Raw genomic sequence first — 25,461 nt, 5'->3', positions numbered from 1 at the left:
CATATCCTTGTAGTCTTTTCGTCCTTTGCAATCATACATCCATATTGTTTTTACAAGAAATGAAATCATGGTATTCATACAGTCTTTCAACATTTTCTTAACTTTCTTCAGCCTTTTTTTTTTTTTTTTTTAAAAACAGAGTCTCACTCTGTTGCCCAGGGTGGAGTGTAGTGACATAATTGTAGCTCACTGCAACCTGGAGCTCCTGGACTCAACCGATCCTCCTGCCTCAGCCACCCGAGTAGCTAGGACTACAGGCACAGACTACCATGCCCAGCCAATTTTTATTATTTTTTATACAGACGGGGTCTTGCTGTATTGCCCTGGCTAGTCTTGAACTCCTGGCCTCAAGCTGTCCTCCTGCCTCAGCCTCCCAAAGTGCTGGGATTGCAGGCATGAGCCACTGTGCTCAGCCTTGTTTGTCTTTTTGAGACGGAGTTTTGCTCTTGTCACCCAGGCTGGAGTGCAGTGGTGTGATCTTGGCTCACTGCAACCTCCACCTCCTGGGTTCAAGCAATTCTCCTGCCTCAGCCTCCCAAGTAGCTGGGATTGCAGGCGCCAGCCACCATGCCTGGCTAATTTTTTTGTATTTTTAGTAGAGACAGTGTTTCACCTTGTTGGCCATGCTGGTCTCGAACTCCTGACCTTAGGTCATCCACCTGCCTTGGCCTCCCAAAGTGCTGGGATTGCAGGTGTGAGCCACCACTCTTGGCCTTTGGCGACATTTCTATAGCATTAGCTATTTTATTGTATGGATGTACCATTTGAAAAACAACATACACCTTACATTCCTTTTGAAAAGGGTAGAATCTCATGAAAGCTTGCTACAACTACTAAAAGCTTAGAAATCACTAATTTACATAATTCATATTTACCAGTTATTCTGTCCTACTTCATATGCAAACCTAGATATAGACTTATAAGTGACACAATTTTCTTAGGTTGTTTAGAGTGAGGATGAGTACTGGAGAAGAAACAAGACAAAGTTTGTGAGGTCATTGTCTTCAGTGATTCTTAGAAAAAAATACTGATACTTCTTATGGAATATTAGCCCTCCTCATTCACTGAATAGATGATTTAAGGCGGAAAGCACTTGTAAAACACCATTTCTTAGAGCCAATGAGTGGTTACCTTGTTTATCCCCACATTAATTGCTAATTTTATTCTTAACTCCATGTATTGATAACTGGAAATCATAACATAAGCCACAATTTTGAATCCTTCTCTGTGTTATTTGTCATCTTTTGTGAATCCCAACTGATTAAATCAAATCCTGGTCTTCCTATCTTTCACAATTATCTTCTTGAAAACTGGCTTTTGGCATCTCTAAAGAATTTTATGTAACAGATTATTTAAACAAGTTAGGGAAAAACAGATTTTCAAAATGAATTTTTGCTTCATGATGTCCTTGGAGGTTTAAAGGAGTCAATAATATAGAGGTATAATGTAAAAGGAATTTGACCATCTACACAGCATTGCTTTTATACCATTCCTGTAGCACTTAACAGGTCTGATGCATTATAAGAAGGCCACCTGTTTGTATGAAACAATGACAAAAAAGTCTGGTACTTGACTTTGCTGAAGGTTATTAGAGATTTACTGCCAGAAACTGCTGACTGCTTCCTTGAGTCCATCTTAACTTCAAGGTCCTGTCTTGGGGAGATTGATGTGATTTAGTAATACCAGCTCACAGCACATACAGTTCACATAATTAATTAGCTATGATTTATTCTAATATCTAGATTTATCTCTTTGGAGGAAACAATGAGATGGATCTACATCAAGCCTGAATTTACGCCCTGAAAATTATTTTAATGTGAGGATAGAAAGAAACATTTCCACTGTTGCTTCAATTATTGTATTTTTAAAAATAATCATTACTTGTTTGAAATGTCCAGGTTGAACATTATTTTAGCATTTCAATTTTCAAATGGTCCTTTGCTTTGGAAAAAACTATGTGCATCTTAAAAAAGAAAGACCATAACCAGAGTTACAAGGTTAATTAAATCAGAAAAACAGTTTAATTCTATAACAGTAAAATTGTCTTCTGAGGAAGCAACCATCAATATAATATCCACATTAGCTTCCTGTTGATGCAGAAATTTTTGTAACAGTGCCAGCTTTTTACCAGCTCTCTTATAATCTTCACACTGCAGCTCTGCTCTTATCACAGCTTGTGGAATTAGACAGGAAATTTAGCCCTGGAAATAAGGAAGTTTCTCCTATATGGCTGAACCTTTGACAGTGTTTGAATATATGTTATATTTGTGGCATTAGACTTCCAGATTTTAAGAAGAGATTCCCATCATGTCCCATTTTTCTTTTAAAAGTTTTTTTAGGGAAAGGAAAATCATAAATTGTCTTTCAGTTGGCATGTTCATTGGTATAATAAACATTTAAAATATTTTATAATTAAAATAAATATATAGAGTAAAACATGTTATAGGATTCATCACTGTATTAATGTATTTACTATTATTTAATCTTTTTTTTTCTACCATGGCTTTATCTCAATAAAATGTAAGTTGATAAGATTTAAAGTTGGAGAGATTTTTTTTTTGTCTTATCCTCTTAGAAAGGCATTTAATTGTTTTAAATATGGGTCCTAATTCATATTTTTCTTTTATGTTTTTAGCTTACAAATTTGGAGAGAAAGTGGCAACACCTTGAGCAAAATAATTTTGCGATGAAAGAATGTATCCTTTAAAAAGCTGAAAATGGGGCCGGGTGCGGTGGCTCATGCCTATAATCCCAACACTTTGGGAGGCCGAGGCAGGTGGACCACAAGGTCAGGAGATTGAGACCACCCTGGCTAACACAGTGAAACCCCATCTCTACTAAAAAATACAAAAAAAAAAAATAGCCGGACGTGGTGGCGGGCGCCTGCTATCCCACCTGCTTGGGAGGCTGAGGCAGGAGAATGGCGTGAACCCGGGAGGTGGAGCTCGCAGTGAGCCGAGATGGCACCACTGCACTCCAGCCTTGGCGACAGAGCAAGACTCCGTCTCAAAAAAAAAAAAAAAAAAAAAAAAAAAGGTGAAAATGAAGTTGACTGAGTTATTTTTTTCTAGGAATTTTTTTAAAGACTCAAATTTAGTTCAACACCTACTTATTAGATACCAAATATGTACAAAACATTGAGCTAAATTAAATGAATATGACTGTTTCAATTCTACAGTAGTTAAGAGGGGTGTGTGTGTGTGTGTGTGCGCGCGCCCTCAAGTAACTAATAGAAAGCAGATTTTGGGAATTGCCAAAAAAGGAGTACAAAGACTTAATGTGGCATAGTGATTAAATGCCCAGATTTTGGAGTTGGGCGATCCAATTTTAAATGTTAACTCTACTGCTTATAAGTTACAAACTTTGGACAATTTAATCTGTTCAAGCTAGAACTGTATCATCTCTTAAGATTCAGTTTTCCAGGATCACAGGGCTTGGGTAAAGTTAAACATTATCAGTAAATCTTCTGATAAACATGGCAAGAATTTCTTTTTTGTTTAGAGACGGGGGTCTCGCCAACTTAGCCAGGCTGGTCTGAAACTCCTAGGCTCAATCCCACCTCGGCCTGCTCAAGTGCTGGGATTAGAGACATGATCCACTGCCCTGGGCCCCAGAATTGCATCATCTCTAAAATCTTTAAAATATAGTTAATATTTCCTTCTCATAGTGTTGGGAGAATTATATGTAACCGTATAGTTATATATATCCACAAGTATGTATATATATATATATACACATAATATATAATATATAGTTGTTTGTTGTTTATATGCTTCTACCTTGAATATCTGGGCAGCAAAGGGAGGTAAACTAAGTAAGATCCTGAGAAGTTTGACTTCCAAGCTCATTCATGTTTTAGCCATTTCAACTCCATTATGTGTCTGCAAAGATGATACTTATGTCTCATCTTATTGTTTACTTTTAGTTTGATTATAGGAGGCAGCAAGCAGCTGTTGAGAACATGTGTTGTGAAGTTGTAACAAATATTTCCTTAGAAGTTGTTTCCTATTCCCTTCTTTGACCCATTCAAGGGTGTCTCTGCCTGGAGAACTAGATCCTGACTCAGTGGCAGCATAGGTTCTCCCCTAGGGTGGTGCTGAACTTCAGCTCAGAAGCAGCCTGGACCCCAGCTTACCTCCAGATAAGGTGTTTTAGGTGCTCTGTTGCCAGTGTTAGTGCAACTTAGTTTAAAAATAGAGGACTTGTTCACAGTATGCTCTAAGTCTAGCACTGGAGTTTTGTGCAACATAAAGTAGGTGATTTTGGAGCAGAGTGAAGTCTAGAAATTTGCCTTATTTGTGGTACTCTAGAGAACATGGTATGTGTATGTGTGTATGTGTGTTTGAATATGGTAACTAGTTCATTGAACGTTAGATTGTTCTAAGACCAGAATTAGATTAAAAATGTGTAACATATTAAGTATTAATAAGTGTTTATATTGTATATGAATTTTTTACAGTAAGTTTAGCTTGGCATTTTAGGTTTTAATTGATGCTTAATCTGTTAAAATAATGTACTGTATTTTAAAGTATTCTAATTGTGCTTTTTTGTACTATCTTCAGTATGAAAAAATCAGTATTTAGTTCCTTTCTCAGCTACAATTAGATTTTTATTGACATTGTTTTCCCCCTTAACTCATGTAATTAGTCATAGCAACCAAGAGTCAAGAGAGTGATTACCGGCCAATTAAGAAAAATGTGACCAAGCAGATTGCAGAGTACAATAAAACCATCGTGGATGCTTTACATAGCACCAGCGGAAACTGAGTTTAAGTCAACTGAAGGTCTCTAAGGAAGTATCCTCTTGCTGCTAAACTTGGTACAAGTTGACTATTAAAAAAAAAAAAAAAAAAAGCTTACCTTTGGAGTTTACCTACAATTTCTGAATATTATAATTTTTGTGGCCTCTTTTAAGAATGATATTTTAAAATAGTAAATAGTTCAATAAATGGTTTGCATATTAAAAAGTACCATCTTCTTTTCTTTTTATGCTACTTGTATTTGAACCAAGAGATAAAGAAACTAAAAGTGACCATTGAAATTTATTTAGCTGGTATAATCCATCTATGGCAACAAATGAGATAAGCTTTTCTTGTATCAACTCTAGGACGGATGCATGGAGTATGATTCTGATTTAGCACTTATATCAACCTTGTCAATTTTTACTTCTAGAAAAAATTAGTACGATTAGAAGGAAGATTTTTAGCTTTGAACCTTACTTCATAGGTTATACTTGATGTGTATTAGAGCATATAATGTCACAGGTAAATATATAACATATATTCTTTATATAGCAGTTATACCTAAAGATTTGGAATTAGAAACTTTTAATCTTTGCAATTCTTAAAATATTTTTTCACATATATATGCCTGGAAGAACATTAGGTAAAAGACTACATTTATAGTGGGCTGTTATGGACTATGGCTACTGCTGTTCATTGCCACCCTGCAGTATGCGTTTACTCTCTTGTACTATTAGGAGGACTTAAATAGATTAATTTATAAGCATTAGCCAGAATATTTGGGGAAAAAAGCTAGAAGAGGTAGGATTGGGAGAGAGGCATAGAGTCTGGAAGACATTATAGTAACTGTAGATGTATCTTCTCTTATCGTGCAGGAATGAGTCATCTTGGCCAGCATAAAATATTACTTAAAACTATCCTATTTTTGCTCTGATATTGTGTTCACTAAGTAACTCTACTTTTCAGTATTTCTGAAACAACACATTGATTTCTTAAACCAAAATAGCTTTATTGAGATATTATTTACATACTTTAAAATTTACTCATATATGTTGATTTTTTAAAATAAATATTTATAATGGTAAATTATTCAAATTCAGTCTATATACATTTAAATAAAGGAGTGAACATTGTTGAGTTTGCTGAACTCTGGATTACTAATATGGCTGAAGATCCTGGACAATATATTCATTAAGGTGGCATTCATAAAATGTGTTCCACAAATCCTGAGCATCTTGAGTTATTAATAGTGTTATGCCTCCAAAGGATTCATGGTCAAAGAAGTTTGGGAAACATTGTCTGAAACAAAGGTGAATTATTTTATTTTTTCTTGACTGCTCATAATGCTTAATATGCTAATGTATAATAAGCTCAAGAAGAATATATACTGTAAAGCATTTCCCAGAGATAGTTGTCCACAAAACCCTTACTTTCACAGAGCCTAGGACACATGAGATGTGTCATTCCAAGAAATAGACTTTGTACACCAAATAGACTTCATACACTAAAATAATTTCATCTACTCAAGTCCTTTTGGTGGCTCTTTGGCCTTTATCAGATGACTGCTGAGTATGTCTCTTTTTAGCCACCCTCAGTTGTTTTATGCTGTGATTGTATGGAGTTTTCTATTGGAAATTGGTAGCAGAAAGTACTTATTAAATTTCACAAGGGAAAAAAACTCTTTTAGCAGTTAAAGAGAGTGAAATCTGAAATTCAGTAGATAAAACAGGTAATAGATTTTGATGAGTTTGCCCAGCCCTTCGTTCATACATAAAGTATTACTGTAATTTGGTGATTAGGAGCCTTTATGGATATACCCAACTGCTGAAAAACGTTCATCTTTTATACAGTAACAACCAGAGGTATGATTGAGCATAGAGTTTAGGCAAGAGAACTGACTACTATGGTCTCTTAATCACATTGATTCTATTTCGTAGATACTTCCAAGGAGGAAGGGAATCTGGAAAACATGTTTGTGGATAGGTAATCTTTGTTTTCCTCATTTGAAAGCAAATTTAAATGCCTTTACTTTTTCCTTAGTTTTTTTTTTTTAATTTCTACTTAAGTGTTCTTGACATTTTACTGCACCCTTTTAAACTAATAACCAACTTAGTAATTTTTACTATTAGTAATAAGGGTTTTTTTCTGAGTGGTGGGATTATGGGTGATTGTAATCTTTCTTGGGCTTTTTGGTATTTTCAAAATTGTCTATGATGTACATTTAATACTTAGAAATGCAATAAAATTCAAATAAAGTACTATATGCAGTTACTACTTTAACTCATGGAAAGGATGTAGTAGAAACTCTTCAGTCCTTGACTCTAGAACTGAACCAATCTTTACGCAGAAAGAAAGTAGGAGGAAGATTGGCCTGTCCATTAAATATATGTGTTTGCATTATAACAATGGGAAATTTGGCAGGAAAAAAATTTCTTCACAAAAAGCAGGGCTTTCAATTTCCATCCTAAATTATTCATATATAATATTGGTGGGGGGCAAATAATTGAGCAGGATTTCTTTAAATTAAAACATGTTTTATCTGAGGGAAATTCTCACTAATGTCCTTTCCTTCCTCTCAGAGCCTTTCCACAAATCCAACAAGAATATTCTCTTTACTGGGATAGAACTGGAGGCTAATAGCTGCATGAACTGGCTCTTCCTGAGTCAGTCACATTACTCAGGGGGTTCCATTCATGCTAAAATAACACCTTGTAAGTCACGTGGAAAGAAGCTGCAGACTGAACAAACATGCTGAGCAGTTTTACTAGTGAAGATCAACATGGGAAAGTTAGCAAGTCTTTGTTTTTTCCATCCTGATCTTTTATCAGTAAATAAACATGAGTTCTTGATATTCTTTTTCCTGTGGAGTCCCTCGTTTGGACAATACTATAGTCTCATTTTAAGGTACAAAATTCAGTGCCTGCTTAGAGGATTACAGCATGGAGTAATGATATTCACACCAGAGATGAAAGGCCAGTTAGTAGTAGTTCCAGGGGTTTTTGCTGTTCCCTTGCTCAGTTTCTCTAGACTTCTTTCCTTTTGCTATACAATTGCAGTGTAAACAACCTTAGGGAAATTATAATGTTTAGACTTAAAGTAAGAAGAAATAAAGATGAACCACTAGAGAATTGTAGTAATCTATTTTTAAATTGATATTGTGTTTCATTTTTGTATATCTTTCGAAATTAGATTATGCCTTAAAATTGCAAGTTTACAGTTTGATAACTGAAAAACATTTTTAAAAAGACAATTTTTAATACAAAGGTAGATAATTTAGGAAGACAGATAAATAAAATGAAGAAAATAAGTTACTTGTGATCTCACCAGTCTTTTTAGATATGCATCTATATTTATGTCACACATATCTGTTTTATGTATTTATGCACCTTTAATTAAATTAAAATTATGTTGTTTTTAATTTTACATTTGCTATTTGTAATTTAGCACACATTTTTCCATGTCATTATATACTGTTGTACAACATGTTAAGTTGTTGCATATTATTTCATTGTGCAAAACTTTCAAAAACAAATCCTACATTATCGAATGAGATTTATGATATAGAGGTTACATGTAAGCTTTAGATCAGATAGCTGGAAATGTGAATCCCAGCTTCACCACTCATTTGTTATATGAACTTGGAAAGTTAGTCTCAGAATTTCAGTTTCTTCGTCTACAAATGGAATAATAATGCTTAACTCATAAGATTGGTTCAAAGAGTATGCAGAACCCAAGACGTCTGACACAAATCGTCCTGGGAAAGGTGTCATTATTAGCAGTGTGCAAAACTGATTGTTGCCCTGCACTCTCACCAACACTGGTGTTACCCAGGCTGATAGTGCACTACCTCATTTGTTTTACTTAAAAAAAACTGCCACATTACTGCAATTAGAAGCTATATTTTAATTTGCAAGATATGTTTTCATATCAAAAATTACAAAGTCTGATTCTTAAAAATCTCTTTAAAAATATTCATTATAACTTTGTAATATACATCGAAAGCAAATTTTTAGAATATATTAGATCATACTTTACTGCCTCAATATTTTTCCTCATAATGAATTGCTGCTCTGAAAACCTGACTGCATAACTTTAAGAGAAATAGGAATAACCTGTGTAGGAATAATCTACTCAGTAACCAAGGCTATATTGTTTGTTCATTGTCTCTAGCCTCCTGCAAGTCAAGTGGTTGCACATAAAGAACAAGTATGTCGGCCGGGCGCGGTGGCTCACGCCTGTAATCCCAGCACTTTGGGAGGCCAAGGCGGGCGGATCACGAGGTCAGGAGATCGAGACCATCCTGGCTAACATGGTGAAACCCCGTCTCTACTAAAAATACAAAAAATTAGCCGGGTGTGGTGGTGGGCGCCTGTAGTCCCAGCTACTCGGGAGGCTGAGGCAGGAGAACGGCGAGAACCCAGGAGGCGGAGCTTGCAGTGAGCCAAGATCGTGCAACTGCACTCCAGCCTGGGTGACAGAGCGAGACGCCGTCTAAAAAAAAAAAAGTATGTCACAGGATGGAAAAGAAATACCCATTTATTTACTGGGGAGTCCAGTCTACAGGAGGGTTTGGAGAAAGCATGAGTCAGAAGTTGAGTTGTCTACTACCTAAAAAAAGGCTCAGGCACACTACAGAAAGCTTTCTACAAGAGAAATAAAAAAAAAAAAAACTAAAATGAGGTTTTCAAAATTCTGTTTTCTTTCAAAATATTTTGTAAAACAATATTCTTAACATGATAACAATATGGTAATACCATGTAAGAAAGGCAGACTTAATCAATTAAAATTACTTTTGGCAGAGGGTGAAGAAAGAACTATTATTAAATTGGCCATTTAAGATTAGAAGACAATAGCTGAGCTAACTAACCAAACTGAAATATTATCTCATTCTCTGTGTTATCATTTTCAGTAGATAAACTCCCTCTAATAGAGGAAGTCCAGATTGACATGAAGGTGAAAATATTTGTTAAAATCCATAAGCTCAATCTGATTTTTTTTTTAACCAAAGGAAAATATACTTCATTGTTAAAAGCATTTCTAGGTCTTTAATTAGTTTCTAGTTAAAATGAACTCACTTTAGTTTACTGGGTGGGGAGAGGGCTGCCTCAGAGTTTGGCCAGCCCCAACCCTGTCCCTCCCTGCCAAGGACAAAGCAGGGACCTTGTGTCTGAGGATCAGGGGAAATGGTTAAGAAGGAGAGGAAAAGAAAATTGCTTTTCCAGCTTTTTCAACTTCCTATGTAGCCTCTAGAGAAAAGCAAGAATCCCTTTGGGAGGAAATAACAAAAGTGCCAACAATAGATAGATGTATGAAGCCTGCATCCCTGCAGTGTACTGGAGCTCTTACCCTTATAATGGCCTTTATCGGAAGGCCAAATGCACATTTACTATAAACTGGTCCTATCTTCCTGGGAGCCTCTCCCCTTCAAGTCATTCCTTGGCTCACTTCCTTCTCCTGCCAGAAATATCAAAGTCAGAGAAGGGGATAAAAGCTGTAAAAGTCCAGCTGCCTTGTTTCCTTTTCCTATGGCACAGTTGAGGTAGCCAGTTAGATAAGAGGTGTTCATAAAAGACCTCAAGAAACAGTTAATTGAAGAGCGTCAGGTAATAAGGTAAGCAAGCCTCTTACAAAATCACTTGCCACTGTATTATGTCTAAAGGGCTCCACTTCAGCAGAAACCAAACCAAAAAAGGCTCTGAGAAATTTACCTTAAAATTCTGTTCGGAAGCTTTTCATTGAACATAGGTTGAACGTCTAATATGGGTTTGCCTAACCACACACTTTGATTTGTCAAATATTTAATTCCAGCAATACTTCATGACCTCACTGTGCACTGCCATCCACATCTCCAATAATCACAAGCATAGCAGGTACTGATGCCATAGCTCTTAATTGTCTTAGGAATTAAGAGAGGCGGCATCAGTACCTGCTAAGCCTGTTGATGAAAAGAATTGTTAAAAAGAGTTTCTCAGGGCTGGGCGCAGTGGATCACGCCTGTAATCCCAGTACTTTGGGAGGCCAAGGTGGGTGGATCACGAGGTCAGGAGATAGAGACCAGCCTGGCCTACACGGTGAAACCCTGTCTCTACTAAAAATACAAAAAAATTAGCCAGGTGTGGTGGCAGGCACCTGTAATCCCAGCTACCTGGGAGGCTGAAGCAGGAGAACTGCTTGAAACTGGGAGGAGGAGGTTGCAGTGAGCCAAGATCACGCCACTGCCCTCCAGCCCAGGCAACAGAGCAAGACTCTGTCTCAAAAATAAAAAATAAAACTAAATGTAAAATTAAGTTATTGACTATAGTCATCCTGTTGTGCTATCAAATAGTAGGTCTTATTCATTCTTTCTAACCATATTTTATATCCATCAACCGTCCCCATTTCCCACCCCTGCTCCCCTCACTACCCTTCCCAACTTATGGTAACCATCATTCTACTCTATTTTCATGAGTTCAGTTGTTTTAATTTTTAGCTACCACAAATGAGTGAGAATATGCAAAGTTTATCTTTCTGTGCCTTGCTTATTTCACTTAATATAATGACCTCTGGTTCCATCCATGTTGTTGCAAATGACAGGATTTCATTGTGTTTTATGGCTGAATAGTACTCCATTGCGTATAGGTACCACATTTTCTTTATTCATTCATCTGTTAACAGACACTTAGGTTTCTTCCAAATCTTGTCTATTGTTAATAGTGCTGCAATAAACATGGGTATTTAGATACCTCTTTGAAACACTGATTTCATTTTTGGGGGGTTACCTAGCAATGGGATTGCTGTATCATATGGTACTTCTATTTTTAGTTTTTTTGTGGTACGTCCATACTGTTCTCCATAGTGTCTGTACTAATTTACATTCCCACCAACAGTGCATGAGGGTTCACTTTTCTGCACATCCTCTCCAGCATTTGTTATTGCCTGTATTTTGGATAAATTTTTACTGGGGTGAGATGTTGTCTCATTGTAGCTTTGATTTGCATTTCTCTGATGTTGAGCATTTTTTCATATACTCGTTGGCTATTTGTATGTCTTCTTTTGAGAAAATGTCTATTCAGATCTTTTGCCCATTTTAAAATCAGATTATTAGATATTTTCGGCCTCTTTCATCTTAACCAAGCACTTATTACACACTGGCCATAACTTTTGCAGTATGAGGTGTGACAGCAAAACTATCATGAATTTCTTTTCTTTTTCACAATTTCATGCATAGAAGATTCATTCTTACAGTAGATGTGAGCATACAATTTTTTTTTTCGAGAACTTTCACCTTTTCACTTAAAGGAAACACTTTGTGGCTTTTCTTTGACATATCTGAATTGCCAGCATCACTACTCTTGTGTTTGGGGGCCATTATTAAGTAGAACAAAGGCAGTTTGAACACAAGCACTGTCATAAGACAGTGAATTGGATAATTGAGGAGGCTACTGAAGTGTCTAACAAGAGGGTCAGGTCTACAGCATGGGTACACTGGACAAAGGGATGATTCATGTCCTGGGTGGGAAGGAGTGGGATGGTGCAATATTTCATTATGCTACTCATAACGGTGCACAAAGTAAAACCTGTGAATTGTTTATTTCTGAGATTTTCCGTGTAATGTTTTTGGACTGCAGTTGACCTTGGGTAACTGGAACCATGGAAAGCAAAACCGAAGCTAAGGGGGGCTACTGTATCAAGGAAATGTAGCATATGAAAGGGCACAGGAGTTTGAATCTGAAGCACCTCTTTTGCCTGCTAGCTGGAGGACTTTGAGCAAGTCATTCAGTTTCCCTGAGTCTATTTCCAGGGTTATGATGGGACCCCATGGCTATTGGAATCATCTTAAAGATCCCTATTTCTCAGGCAAATCTCAAATTGTGATAGTGACTTTGTGATTGGGATAACTATGTAATGAAAATTTGATCAGACTACTTATTTTCCATAGGCTTCTATTTTGTCACTAGCTGTAGAGAATTAGGGTTTTCTATATATAAGTCATGTCATCAGTAAACAGAGACACTCCTTGAATTTCTTCTTTTTCTATATTGATGCCTTTTTATTTTTATTTTTATTTTGCCTAATTACTCTGGCTAAGACTTCCAGTACTGTGTTGAACAGAAGTGATGAGAGTGAGCATCCTTGCTGTGTTCCTGATCTCTTAGAGGAAAAGCTTTTCACCATTGAGTATAACATTAGCTGTGGGAAAAGGGAACTTTTTGAAGCTTATTAAAAACAGTCCAGGTTTCGTTTCTCTGGCGATGGATGGATGGATGGATATATATAAAATATAGACACATATATATGAATATATGGATAGCTATATATGATATATAGTATCATATATAAATATGGAGAGAGAGAGAAAAAGAGGGAGATGACCACATTTATTGGTGAAAACCAACCAACTTGCCCTTCTGTAAACATAATTCAGAAAGAGTTATTTGTGGAGTACCGGAATTCGTGAGAATTTTGATAGCTTTTCTGTTATAACGCTTTTGCCAACTGCAGCAATTGATTCAGGTTTTTCTCGTCTTTTACTGTGGTTGAGGGAAAATCTGTTGAGATTCATCATTTAAGCTCACATATGTTAAGCCTTTTTCCTAGGATCAATGATTTGCTTTTTTCTAGACAAACCTTTTGTTTTGTTTTGTTTTTTAAATAAAATGGCCATTGCTTCTCTAAAGGAAGTATACAAAGAAAAGTAAAATGAGGCTGGGTGCGGTGGCTCACGCCTGTAATCCCAACACTTTGGGAGGCCAAGGCAGGTGGATCACGAGGTCAAGAGATCAAAACCATCCTGGCCAACATGGTGAAACGCCATCTCTACTAAAAATTAAAAAAATTAGCTGGGCGTCGTGGTGCACACCTGTAGTCCTAGCTACTCTGGAGCCTGAGGCAGGACAATCGCTTGAACCCAGGAGGCGGAGGTTGCATTGAGCCGAGATCATGCCACCGCACTCCAGCCTGGCAACAGAGCGAGATGGCGTGTCAAAAAAAAAAAAAGAAAAAAGAAGAAAAAAAAAAGAAAAGTAAAATTGAAGGCATTGTAATTTAATCTAGCTATAGACTCAGAGCACCTGTACAACTTCTATAGTTGTTAGTCATTTAAATCTCTGTGTGCTGCCTTTGGAACATGGGGGGACATAATGATCTACTTCTTCAGAATGAGATGCTGATTAAATAGATAATGCTTTTAAAATATTTTGAATTAAAGATATTTTAATGCGTAAGTATACTGCAACTCATTTAAACATATCTACTTGGTAGTGAAGCTATCTGATTGTATGGGAAAAAATATTGCCCTTATGATTTAGATAGTGCTGTGCAATATTAGCTACAAATGTGAGCCAAATATGTAATTTTTGTTTTTTGAGATGGAGTCTCAATCTGTCACCCAGCCTGGAGTGCAATGGCACGATCTTGGCTCACTGCAACCTCCACCTCCCAGGTTCAAGTGATTCTCCTGCCTCAGCCCCTCGTGTAGCTGGGATTACAGGTGAGTGCCACCAGGCCCAGGTAATTTTTTGTATTTTTAGTAGAGATGGAGTTTTGCCATGTTGGCCAGACTTGAGCTCCTGACCTCAAATGATCTGCCCACCTTGCCTTCCCAAAGTGCTGGGATTACAGGAGTGAGCCACCGTGTCCAGGCCAAATCTGTAAATTTTAAACTTTAAACTTTGGACTGTGGACTTTTCAGTTAATGCTGAAATGAGTTAAGACTTTGGGGGACTGTTGGGAAGGCATGATTAGTTTTGAAATATAAGGACATGAGATTTGGGAGGGCCCGGGGCAGAATGATATGGTTTGGCTCTGTGTCCCCTCTGAAATCTCATCTTGAATTATACTCCCATAATTCCCATGAGTTATGGGAGGGACCCAGTGGGAGATCATTGAATCGTGGGGGTAGTTTCCCCCATACTGTTCTCATGGTAGTAAATAAGTCTCACCAGATCTGATGGTTTTCTAAGGAGTTTTTGCTTTCACTTCTTCCTCTCTCTTGTCTGCCACCATGTGAGATGCCTTTCACCTTCCACCATGATTGTGAGGCCTCACTAGACATGTGGAACTGTGAGTCCATTAAACCTCTTTTTTTTTTGAGAAGGAGTCTCGCTCTTTCGCCCAGGCTGGACTGGAGTGGCGCTATCTTGGCTCACTGCAAGCTCTGCCTCCTGGGTTCGCGACATTCTCCTGCCTCAGCCTCCCGAGTAGCTGGGACTACAGGCCCCCGCCACCGGGCCTCGCTAATTTTTTGTATTTTTAGTAGAGACGGGGTTTCACCATGTTAGCCAGGATGGTCTCGATCTCCTGACCTCGTGATCCGCCCACCTTGGCCTCCCAAAGTGCTGGGATTACAGGCGTGAGCCACCACGCCCAGCCTAAACCTCTTTGTTTGTAAATTGCCCAGTCTTGGGTTTGTCTTTATTAGCAGCATGAAAATGGACTAGTACAGCTGGATATGAAATTCTTGGTTGAAATTTTTTTTCTTTAAGAATGTTGAAAATAGTCTCCCAGTCTCTTCTGGCTTGTAGGGTTTCAGCTGAGAGGTCTGCTGTTAGCCTGATGGGAATCAGTTTGTAGGTGACCTGCCCTTTCTCTCCAGTTGCCTTTAATATTTTTAATTTCGACCATGGAAAATCTGATGATTATGTCAGATTTTCCTGGGGGATGATTTTCTTGTGTAGAATCTTGCAGGAGTTGTCTGTATTTCCTGAATTTGACTGTTGGCCTCTGTAGCAACGTTGAGGAAGTTTTCATGGATGATATCCTGAAATATATTTTCCAAGTTGTTTGCTTTCTCCCCCTGCCTTTCAGGGATGCCAGTGATTCATAGATTTGGCCTATTTACATAATCCCATACCTCTCAGAGGTTTTGTTCTTTCTTTTTTGTCCTTTTTTCCTTATTTTTGTCTGACTGTCTTATTTCAGAGAACTGATCTTCAAGTTCTGAGATTCTTTCCTTAGCTTGGTGTGTTCTGCTGTTTGTAGTTGTGATTGCATTGCAAAATTCTTGTGTTATTAAGCTCTGTCAGACCCATTATGTTCTTTTTTGTACCAACTATTTTGTCCTTCAGCTCCTGTATCACTTTATTGTGATGCTTATTTTCCTTGGATTGGGTTTTGCCATCCTCCTGAATCTCAATGATCTTTGTTCCTATCCATGTTCTGAATTCTATTTCTGTCATTTCAGCCAGTTCGGCCTGCTTAAGAACTCTTGGAGAACTGGCTTGGCCATTTGGAGAATATGTGACACCCTGGCCATTTGAGTCACCAGAGTTCTTGTGTTGGTTCTTTCTCACCTCTGTGTGTGGGTGTTCCCTTAACTGCAGTGTAGATAGAGTACAGCCAATAGACTTCTTTTCTGGATGTTTTCACAGGACTGAGGCTTTGTGTAGCTATGCTTTTTATTTGAAGCTGACTTCTTATCTTTGGTTTCAGAGGGAAATATGTTAATAAGGTATTTTTGGTATTGAAACTTTGGGGTGTGATCCAGTAGGTGACACTTAGGCTTATTGGTCAGTTGGTTGACTCTTGCTCAATTGTGTGGTTTCCCTGTGTTTCCTCACAGTTACAGCTGTGTTCCCTCTCAGTGCTCTGAAAGTGTGAGTTCCACTCCCCCTTGAATGCTGGCTGTAGTTCACAACTTGGCACTCCTGGGCTGCCCACTGCCAGTCTGGGGTGATCTCAGTGTTTATGTTCCTTCCCCAGCTTAGAGGCAGAAGAGGAAGAGATCTTAGTAGTGGTTGTGCCAAGGGTCATTTGCTTGACTCATGGGGGCTCCACCCCAGAGGGATATAGGTCAACAATCATTCAGTGCAATCAGCCCAACATGTAGCGTTTGTACAGGGCCCAAGCCAGGTGTTCCCTGTCTGGTGATGAACTGTGGGGCATGTGTGGGACCCATGGGAACAGGCTAGCCTCCTCTCCTTGGGTCAACTGCAGCTTGTTGGAGGTGTGGATAAGGCACTTAGGGTCTTTGCTCCTTCATTAGTCCAATGGTGACAAGGGCAGTTCCACTGTAGAGGCAGTGGCAGAGAGGCTTTCAGTTGCCCTGGAGGCTCTGTCCATGGAGTTGCTGAGTTGGTACTGGTTTGATAGCTGTGGCAGGGGATGGCTGGAGGCCCAGGCCTGGAGGACCTGCCTGATGAGGACATACGGGAATGGGCCCCTACACAACAGTCTGGCCACTTTCTGTAGAGCTTCTGCAGTATGCTTGGGGCCTACTCCAGTCCCTAGTCACCTCAGATTTTCCAGAACCTGTGGGTCTCACCAGCGAAGGCTGCAAAACAGCAGAGATGGCAGCCTGTCCTCTCTAGGAGCTTTGTCCCAGATAGATACAGACCTTTCGTCAGCCCAAAGGCGCCTGTAGGAAGTGGCTGGAGACCCTGATTGGGAGGTCTTGTCCAGTGAGGAGGAACGGGATCAGGACCTGCTTAAAAAAGCACTCTGGCCACATTTTGGTAGAGCAGTCATGCTGTCCTGGGGGGTTCATTTCAGCCCCCAGTCACCTCAGACACTCCAAAGCCCAAAGGCTGGAATGGCTAAGTTGCCCAAACAGCAAAGATGGTGGCTTGCTGATGTGGTTTGGTTGTGTCCCCACCCACATGTCATCTTGAATTCCCATGTGTTGTGGGAAGGACCTGGTGGGAGGTAATTGAATCATGAGAGCAAGTCTTTCCCGTGCTTTTCTCGTGATAGTGAGTAAGTCTCACAAGATCTGATGGTTTTAGAAAGAGGCTTTCTCCTGCAGAAGCTCTCTCATTTTTTGCCTTCTGCCATCCACATAAGATGTGACTTGCTCTTCCTTGCCTTCCACCATGACTGTGAGGCTTCCTCAGCCACATGGAACTGTAAGTCCAATTTAACCTCTTTCTTTTGTAAATTGCTCAGTCTTGGGTAAGTCTTTATCAGCAGTGTGAAAATGGACTAATACACTTGCCCCACCCTCTGGGAGTGCTGTGCCGGGGGGATTCAGATCTCTGTCAGCTAGAGAGCTTGGGTCGGGGGTAACTGGAGGCCCCTGTTGGGAGGTCCTGCCCAGCGGGGAGGAAAGGGATTGGCCACCCAGTTAAAGCAGCAGTCTGTCCATGTTTTGGTAGAGCAGCTCTGCTGTGCTGGGGGATCCCCTTCTGCCCCGGGTTGGCTCAGACACTCCAAAGCCTGAAGGCTAGAACAGCTAAGGTGCCTGAACAGCAAAGATGGTGGCCCACCCCTCCCCCTGGAAACTCCTTCTTAGGGAGGTGCAATGCTGCTAGTGGTAGCTGGCTGGAATTCCAAGCCAATAGGTCTTATCTTGTGAGGTGCCATGAAAATGGGGCCTGTGGCCTGCTGCTGCTCAGCCCCCTGGATTCAGCCTCTTTCCTAGGGGTGTGTACAAGAGACTAACCTCCCTCTTTGCCAGAGCTGCAGCTACTTTTGACAGAAAGCTCAAGTATCTAAGCCTCCAGGGTCTCCACACATGCCTGAGTGGCTGCTCTGCCAAGATTCCATGTAACTCTGTCTGTCAGACTGAAGACAGAAGGCCCTGGTGGAGTGGGTTCACAAGGAGATCTGACCCAAGGGTTGCAAAGATCTGTAGGAGAAGCATGGTTTCCCAGGGTTGCTCATTCACTTACCACTTCCCTGGGCAGAGGAGGATACCCTGTCTTCATGTTGCCCCCAGGTGGCCATTATCCTGTCTTGCTTTTCTTCATTCTCTGTGGGTTGAGTTGTTCCCTTGATTAATGCCAATACAAGTATCTGGATGTTTCAGTTGAACGTATTTACTAGCCCTTTCTGTTCCTCTCGGTGAGAGCCATGTATACTAGCTGCTTCTAGTCAGCCGTCTTGCCAACTGCCCCTACATTCTTCTTTCATTCTAAGTCTTTGAGATCTGATGTGTATTTTACACCTGCAGCACATTTCAGTTCACACTACACACACTTAAGTGCTTGATGTTCACATACAGAGATTGGCTGCATGTGGGACAGTGTGGATTTAGAATTTAGAGCTTTTTATTCTTATTATAGGAAGGGGATGAGCCATCAAAGGAAGCAGAAGAGCAACTTTTTTTTGTTTGTTTTTGACATAGTTTGGCTTTGCGTCCCTGCCCACATCTCGTGTTGAATTGTAATCCCAAATGTTGGAGGCGGAGCTTGGTGGGAGATAGTTGGGTGATGGAGGTAGATTCCTTGCAAATGTCTTGGGCCATCCCCTTGGTGATAAGTGAGCTCTCCCTCTGAGATCTCACAAGACCTGGTCATTTAAAAGTATCTGGCACCTCCCTTCCCTACCCCCTTGCTTGCTCCAGCTTTTGCCTTATGAAGCACCTGCCCCACCTTTGCCTTCCACCATGATTGTAAGTTTCCTGAGGCTTTCCCGGATGCTGAGCAGCACCATGCTTCCAGTAAAGCCAGCAGAACTGTGAGCCAATTATACCTTTTTTCTTTATAAATTACCCCATCTCAGATTTTTTTTTTTTTTTTTTTGAGACGGAGTATTGCTCTGTCACCCAGGCTGGAGTGCAGTTACGTGATCTTGGCTCACTGCAGCTGCCTCCTGGGTTCAAGCAATTCTCTTGCCTCAGCCTCCCGAGTAGCAGGGATTACAGGCATGCGCCAGCATGACCTGCTAATTTTTGTATTCTTAGTAGGGACGGGGTTTCACCATGTTGGCCAGGCTGTTCTCGAACTGTTGAGCTTGTGATCTGCCCACCTTGGCCTCCCAAAGTGCTGAGAATACAGGCGCGAGCCACCACGCCCGGCCAGGTATTTCTTTATAGCAATGCAAGAATGGCCTAATACAGTTTCTTTATTTTTCTATAAGCTCTTGTTACATGGTTCACTTATTTCAAGTTTTCTGATGACTTTCAGACCAAAATAGGTTATTCTGAAAGACACAGTGAGAGCAGCAACTAACTAGGCTGTAGGCAGTTTTGTTAAATAGAGGATATCTGTCCTGTAAGGAAAAAGAAAAAAACAATTTTCTTATGTGAAATTAGAGCCTAAAATAGGACTTATCATTGCACTTCGTTTGATTACTCTTCAGTTATGGACATATTTTATTTTATTTATTTATTTATTTATTTATTTATTTATTTATTTATTTATGTTTTGAGACGGAGTCTCGCTCTGTCACCCAGGCTGGAATGCAGTAGCACGATCTCGGCTCACTGCAAGCTCCGCCTCTCGGGTTCACGCCATTCTCCTGCCTCAGCCTCCCAAGTGGCTGGGACTACAGGCGCCCACCACCACACCTGGCTAATTTTTTGTATTTTTAGTAGAGAAAGGTTTCACTGTGTTAGGCAGAATGGTCTCAATCTCCTGACCTTGTGATCTGCCCACCTTGGCCTCCCAAAGTGCTGGGATTACAGGTGTGAGCCACTGCGCCTGGCCGGACATATTTTATTAAATAGTAATCTTAATTGGTTTATGAGGAAAATATTATATGTCTGTATATATATAACAAATATATTTTATTGACTAGTAATATTGGTTTATGAGGAAAATATTATATGTCTGTATATATATATAGATATAGATATCAAATATTTTAGAAACTTTCTTCTGAATGGGGCCTCTGAAAGAATCTGGCCAAATATTTTGTAAATTCAAAAACTGGAAATATCAGAAGGTTTGTAAATTGTGTTTACATTTAATAACTCCAGTATTCAAAAATATTTGTAGCCTGTATTGTATGGTATAAATATTTCATATGATGCCATTATTAAAATGTTTTAAATTTATCTGTGTACCTACCTAACTAGTAAACTTTCATTACTGAAGATGAAAAGCTTCAAATCATAGAGCTGTTCTAAGAAAATCTCTAAACTGAAACATACTTTGAGAAGAGTCAGTACAGAAAATTTCCAACATTTTTCCAGTCTCTCCTTTACTGATCCCACCTCCCCTGTTAAAAAGCAGTACATCAAAAAGTCTGTTTGAGTATACCTTTTTATTTAAGATAATATTTACATTGGGAGCTAATAAAAGTTTAGATTAAATTACATACAGTTCTCAATACATATTTATTTTAATGACATGATTTTGATGCTCAAGCAACTTATTAATAGTATGTAAAATGAACTGGATCACACAAATGTACATTAGAGTTTGTTACCTTGTAAGCCCTTTGTGAGGCTCTTCCTGCTCCCTTCCCAGCTACACTCTGGGCTCCCCAGGCCTTCCTCTCAACCTCACAGATCTCTGGCACTAATATCAGCAGAGGAAGGAGTGGAGATGAGGCTAACTAGACTAAAACAATGGGGAAGGGAAGAAGACAGAGCAAGCAAAGTACCTTGTGACCTTAAAATAATGAGCCATGTTTTCCTGTGTGTCTAGTGAACTGTCTCTAAAGACAATTCAAAAAAAGAAGCTATAAAAATGTTGAGAATAAAAGCAACATCCTTGTGATTAAAAGCCTGCCCTACCAAGTTTGCTGCTTTGAAGCACAACACACATTTGAATGTAACTGAAAAGAAAATTTCAGCATGTTTAGAAGGTAAGAAATGCCAGGTGAGGTGCAAACCTGCCTTACAACTTGACAATTATTGTTTGTAACTTATATTTCAATCTTTTAAAATAGTTGATAAAAGACATAATGTTCTCCCTTCCTCCCATTTATTATCAATATAATGAGGAACTTCTCAGCTGAGATAGGAATAAATTTTTTTGATTCAGGGTGAAACTCTGCTGTGTGCCTCTAAATTTTCAGAATTTTTCAGTATTTTTGCCATTGAAGCAACAGTAGTGGATGAGCAAAGAGTGAAAATTTCAATGCAAGTGAAATTTCTAAATGGTGGTGGTAGACTAGAATAGCCATGGAAGACAACATATTTGCATGTTCTAGGGATTTGGATGTGAACATTTCCCGCTTCAAAAAATGTTCACATCCAAATCCCTAGAACCTGCAAATATGTTACCTTCCATCGCAAGACAGACTACAAATGTGATTAACTTAAGGATCTTGAGATGGAGAGATTATTCTGGATTATCCAGATTGGCAAAATATAATTACAAATATCCTTATAAGAGGGAGACAAGGGGGCCGGAGTCAGAGAGAGGAGCTATGCCAACAGAAGTAGAGGTTGGAGTAATGCTCTTTGAAGATGGAGAAAGGGGATGTGAGTCAAGAATTGCAGCAGTCTCTAAAAGCCAAAAAAGGCCAGGAAAGAGATCTTCCCCTAGAGCCTCTAGATGGATTTTACCCTAAGACACATTTCAGACTTCTGACTTCCAGAACTGTAAAATAATAAATTTGTGCTGCTTTAAGTCATGGAATGTGTGGTATTTTATCACAGCAGCAATACAAAACTAATACAGCAAGCATTGCAGAGCATGAACGCAACATATGCCTCAACCCTCTGCAGTTATTTTTTTTCACCAGCTATAGTTTTCATCCGCATACTTATCATAATCCCATTGCCAATAACAGGAAGCACTAACGATGTAAAGTTCATCATGTGGGTAAAACAAAATATGTTTGTACTATAAAGAGTACAAAGTATCAGCAAGTAAAACTTTCCATTTATCAAATTCATTTAACTAAAACTTATTGAATAAAGAAGTGACCACGGCCAGGTGCTGTGGCTCACACCTGTAATCCCAGCACTTTGGCAGGCCGAGGTGGTGGATCAACTGAGGTCAGGAGTTCAAGACCAGCCTGGCCAACATGGTAAAACCCCGTCTCTACTAAAGATACAAAAATTTGTCAGGCATGATGGCGGATGCCTGTAATTCCAGGTGCTTGGAAGGCGGAGGCAGGAGAATCACTTGAATCTGGGAGGTGGAGATTGCGGTGAGCCGAGATCGTGCCATTGCACTCCAGCCTGGGCGACTTAGCAAAACTCCGTCTCAAAAAAAAAAAAAAAGACGTGATCAAGACCAATAAAAATGCCCACCCACTTGGAATTTACATTCTAATGGGAGACATGGACAATAAACACATCACGCAATTTTATATAAAGATACATTTTCTGTGGGAAGCGCAAATACTAGCTGATTCTGGAAAACTAAATCAAGTGTCCCTTCATAAACCCAACCTCCAGGTTCATGAACCCTTTACTAACTGTAAAATGTTTTTTCCTCAGGTATTCAAGTGAAACCTCCAGGGATTCCTCAAGGCCTGCCATTTCATTTCACATCAATTTTCTCAAATTTTATGGGATAATCACTGTGAAAAAAACATTTTAAATGGTCCATTTTCAAGGCATGATAAATCTAAGTACTGGCAGCCAGCCTAAGGATGTAAAAAACCACACAGTTCATGCACCTGGAAAGTCACGATAAGCGAACAGACTGTAAAGGAGGGGTCAGCCCATAAAAGGGAAGAAAGTTTTGTTATTAGGAAATCAAAACTTAAGCTGGGAAGGGGATGGGTGGGTATAACCTTATAAGGGGGATAATAAAACTTAGGCTTTGTCTGGAAAGATTGTAACCCGATAGTACTTGACCAATGAGGAACTGGGGGAGGGACTTGCATGCTAGGAGATAAATTACGTGCTGTAACTGCCCCGGGTGTGCCTGCCTACCAGACACCCAATCTTGCAAGACCGCCATGCAAATTCTTGCTTCCACTGTTCTTTGTGTCTCCCAGTCCATTCTTTGAGTTTGGAAGGGTGAATGTGTTTCTCACAATCACTTTCTAAAGAAGGCATAAATGAATATTACTGCCATTCTCCAGCCTCTGTCCCTATTATCCACCTCTAGCCTACCTGCATGCCATGTTCTGGCCAAACAGAAAAGAAGGTTGAACTCCAGGGAATAAAAAAGCATGGTTAACTAGAAATACGACCAGTAATACCCAAGCCCTGTTAGTATGTTCCCTTTGCATTATTTGTGGATAAAGCACTTTTCAACAAGATGTGGAAGTATAATTTTCTTACATTTATGCCTGAAGTTATTAACCAGTAATTGTTCCAAGTGACTTTTTTTGAATGACATTTAATGGAACTATACAGATAGTTTCATACTATCCATGTTTTTACTCAACTGAGGAACTATTTACAAGATCAGACTCCAAGCAGAAAATAAATCTGTGTACAAAAAATGATTTAGAATTCAGAGATATCCTTCTTTCCTTTCTCTCCTTACCCCTTACATTCCGTTCATCAGCATCTTCTAAAATTTTACCTACAGAAAATCACTTAATCAGTCAATTTTTTTCCATTTCATTATTGTAATGCTAATCCAAGCCACCATCATGTTATACTTGGACCTGAATTGATCTCTTGCCTCTCTGCAATCCATTCTTCAAGAGCAGTCACAGTAATACTTTTGATTTTATTAAAGAATATTGAAAGTTCAGTAAATACAAATAATTTTACAATAAACATGAGTGTTTTCACTACCTAGAGTTTACAAATTGTTAATAATTTGTGTTTACATATGAATGGTATTACAAATATGATAACAGAAATGGACATTACAAATACGGTGATGTCCTTTTTGTTCTCTTCCTCATTCCCATAGTCTAGAACTAGTCACCACCTTAAATTTGGTGTTTATCCTTCCAGGCTGTTTTTATACTTTTATTCTATATAATATATGTGTTTACAAGGAAAATATGGAATGGTTTTATATCCTTAAAAAATTACATAAATGGTATCATTCTCTACCTTCTTTATTCCATTGAACATTACTTAATTGAAGGCTATCCCTGTTGATTCTTATAGATCCTGTTTTTCCATTTTAATTGTTGTGTATTATATTCCACTGTGTGAATACATCATTATTATTTCAATTGTCTTACAGATTGATGTTTAGTTGCTTTACGTTTTTCTCTACTACAATGCCCCAGTGAGCTCACTGGTGACTTTTTGTGCACATGTATACAACTTTCATTACCTAGATATAGAATTGCAAGATCATAAGGAATGCACATTTTCAATTAGATCTTCCCAAAGAGGTTGTGCTGACTTACACTCTCACCAGTTATGAATCCTGGATTCAGTATTTTCAAACTTTAAATTTTTTCTAATTGTTGCTTTAATGGGATTTCTGTGATGACTAATGAGATCATATGACAATTAGACATTCTTTTATGAATTATCTTCTTCGTATCTATTGCCCATTTTCTATTTTATTATTTGTCTTTTGGAAGTTTTATGTTGCAAGTATCTTCTCTTAGTCTAAGCCTTATCTTTTCACTTTACAGAAATTTAAAGGGATTTTTGCAATTACTTTTAATGGCAAAAACAACAATTACTTTTGCACCAACCTAAAATAAGATATTATTTGTTATTTGAAATTTTTAATCAAAGTGACATTTAAAAACAAATTAGATAATAGTACTAAGTTTTTGTTAAAATTAAACAGTAACCAGTCGGGCGCGGTGGCTCACGCCTGTAATCCCAGCACTTTGGGAGGCCGAGGCGGGCGGACCACAAGGTCAGGAAATTGAGACCATCCTGGCTAAGACGGTGAAACCCCGTCTCTACTAAAAATACAAAAAATTAGCCAAGCGAAGTGGCGAGCGCCTGTAGTCCCAGCTACTCGGGAGGCTGAAGCAGGAGAATGGCGTGAACCCGGGAGGCAGAGCTTGCAGTGAGCCTAGATTGCGCCATTGCACTCCAGTCTGGGTGACAGAGTGAGACTCCTCCGTCTCAAAAAAATAATAATAATAAAATAAACAGTAACCTTACTATAAATCCTGTATAGTTTGTAGTATATCTTGGAATATAATGGAGGATGAACCTATCATTCCCAACAGTCCCTAGAATAATGCTTTGCACGTGGCGGGTATTCAACAAATATTTGTTGGATAAATGAATG

General features: G+C 38.9%; 1 protein-coding gene across 3 annotated transcripts in view; it reads left to right on the top strand.

Annotated features, from left to right (window-relative positions):
- Nucleotides 1-23,993, top strand: part of IFT74 (intraflagellar transport 74) — a 131,199-nt gene extending 107,206 nt beyond the window's left edge. For 2 of the 3 annotated variants that reach the window (XM_063713910.1, XM_063713911.1), the window contains 2 exons: nucleotides 2,636-2,696; nucleotides 4,648-4,966. In XM_063713910.1, coding sequence (XP_063569980.1) covers nucleotides 2,636-2,696; nucleotides 4,648-4,766 — 180 coding nt within the window. In that variant the 3' untranslated portion in view covers nucleotides 4,767-4,966. 3 annotated transcript variants of the gene reach the window in all.
- The last annotated feature ends 1,468 nt before the right edge of the window (nucleotides 23,994-25,461 follow it).

Source organism: Pongo abelii, chromosome 13 (assembly GCF_028885655.2).
Source record: "Pongo abelii isolate AG06213 chromosome 13, NHGRI_mPonAbe1-v2.0_pri, whole genome shotgun sequence".
Taxonomy (NCBI): domain Eukaryota; kingdom Metazoa; phylum Chordata; class Mammalia; order Primates; family Hominidae; genus Pongo; species Pongo abelii.
This window is presented reverse-complemented; position numbering and strand designations above follow the sequence as displayed.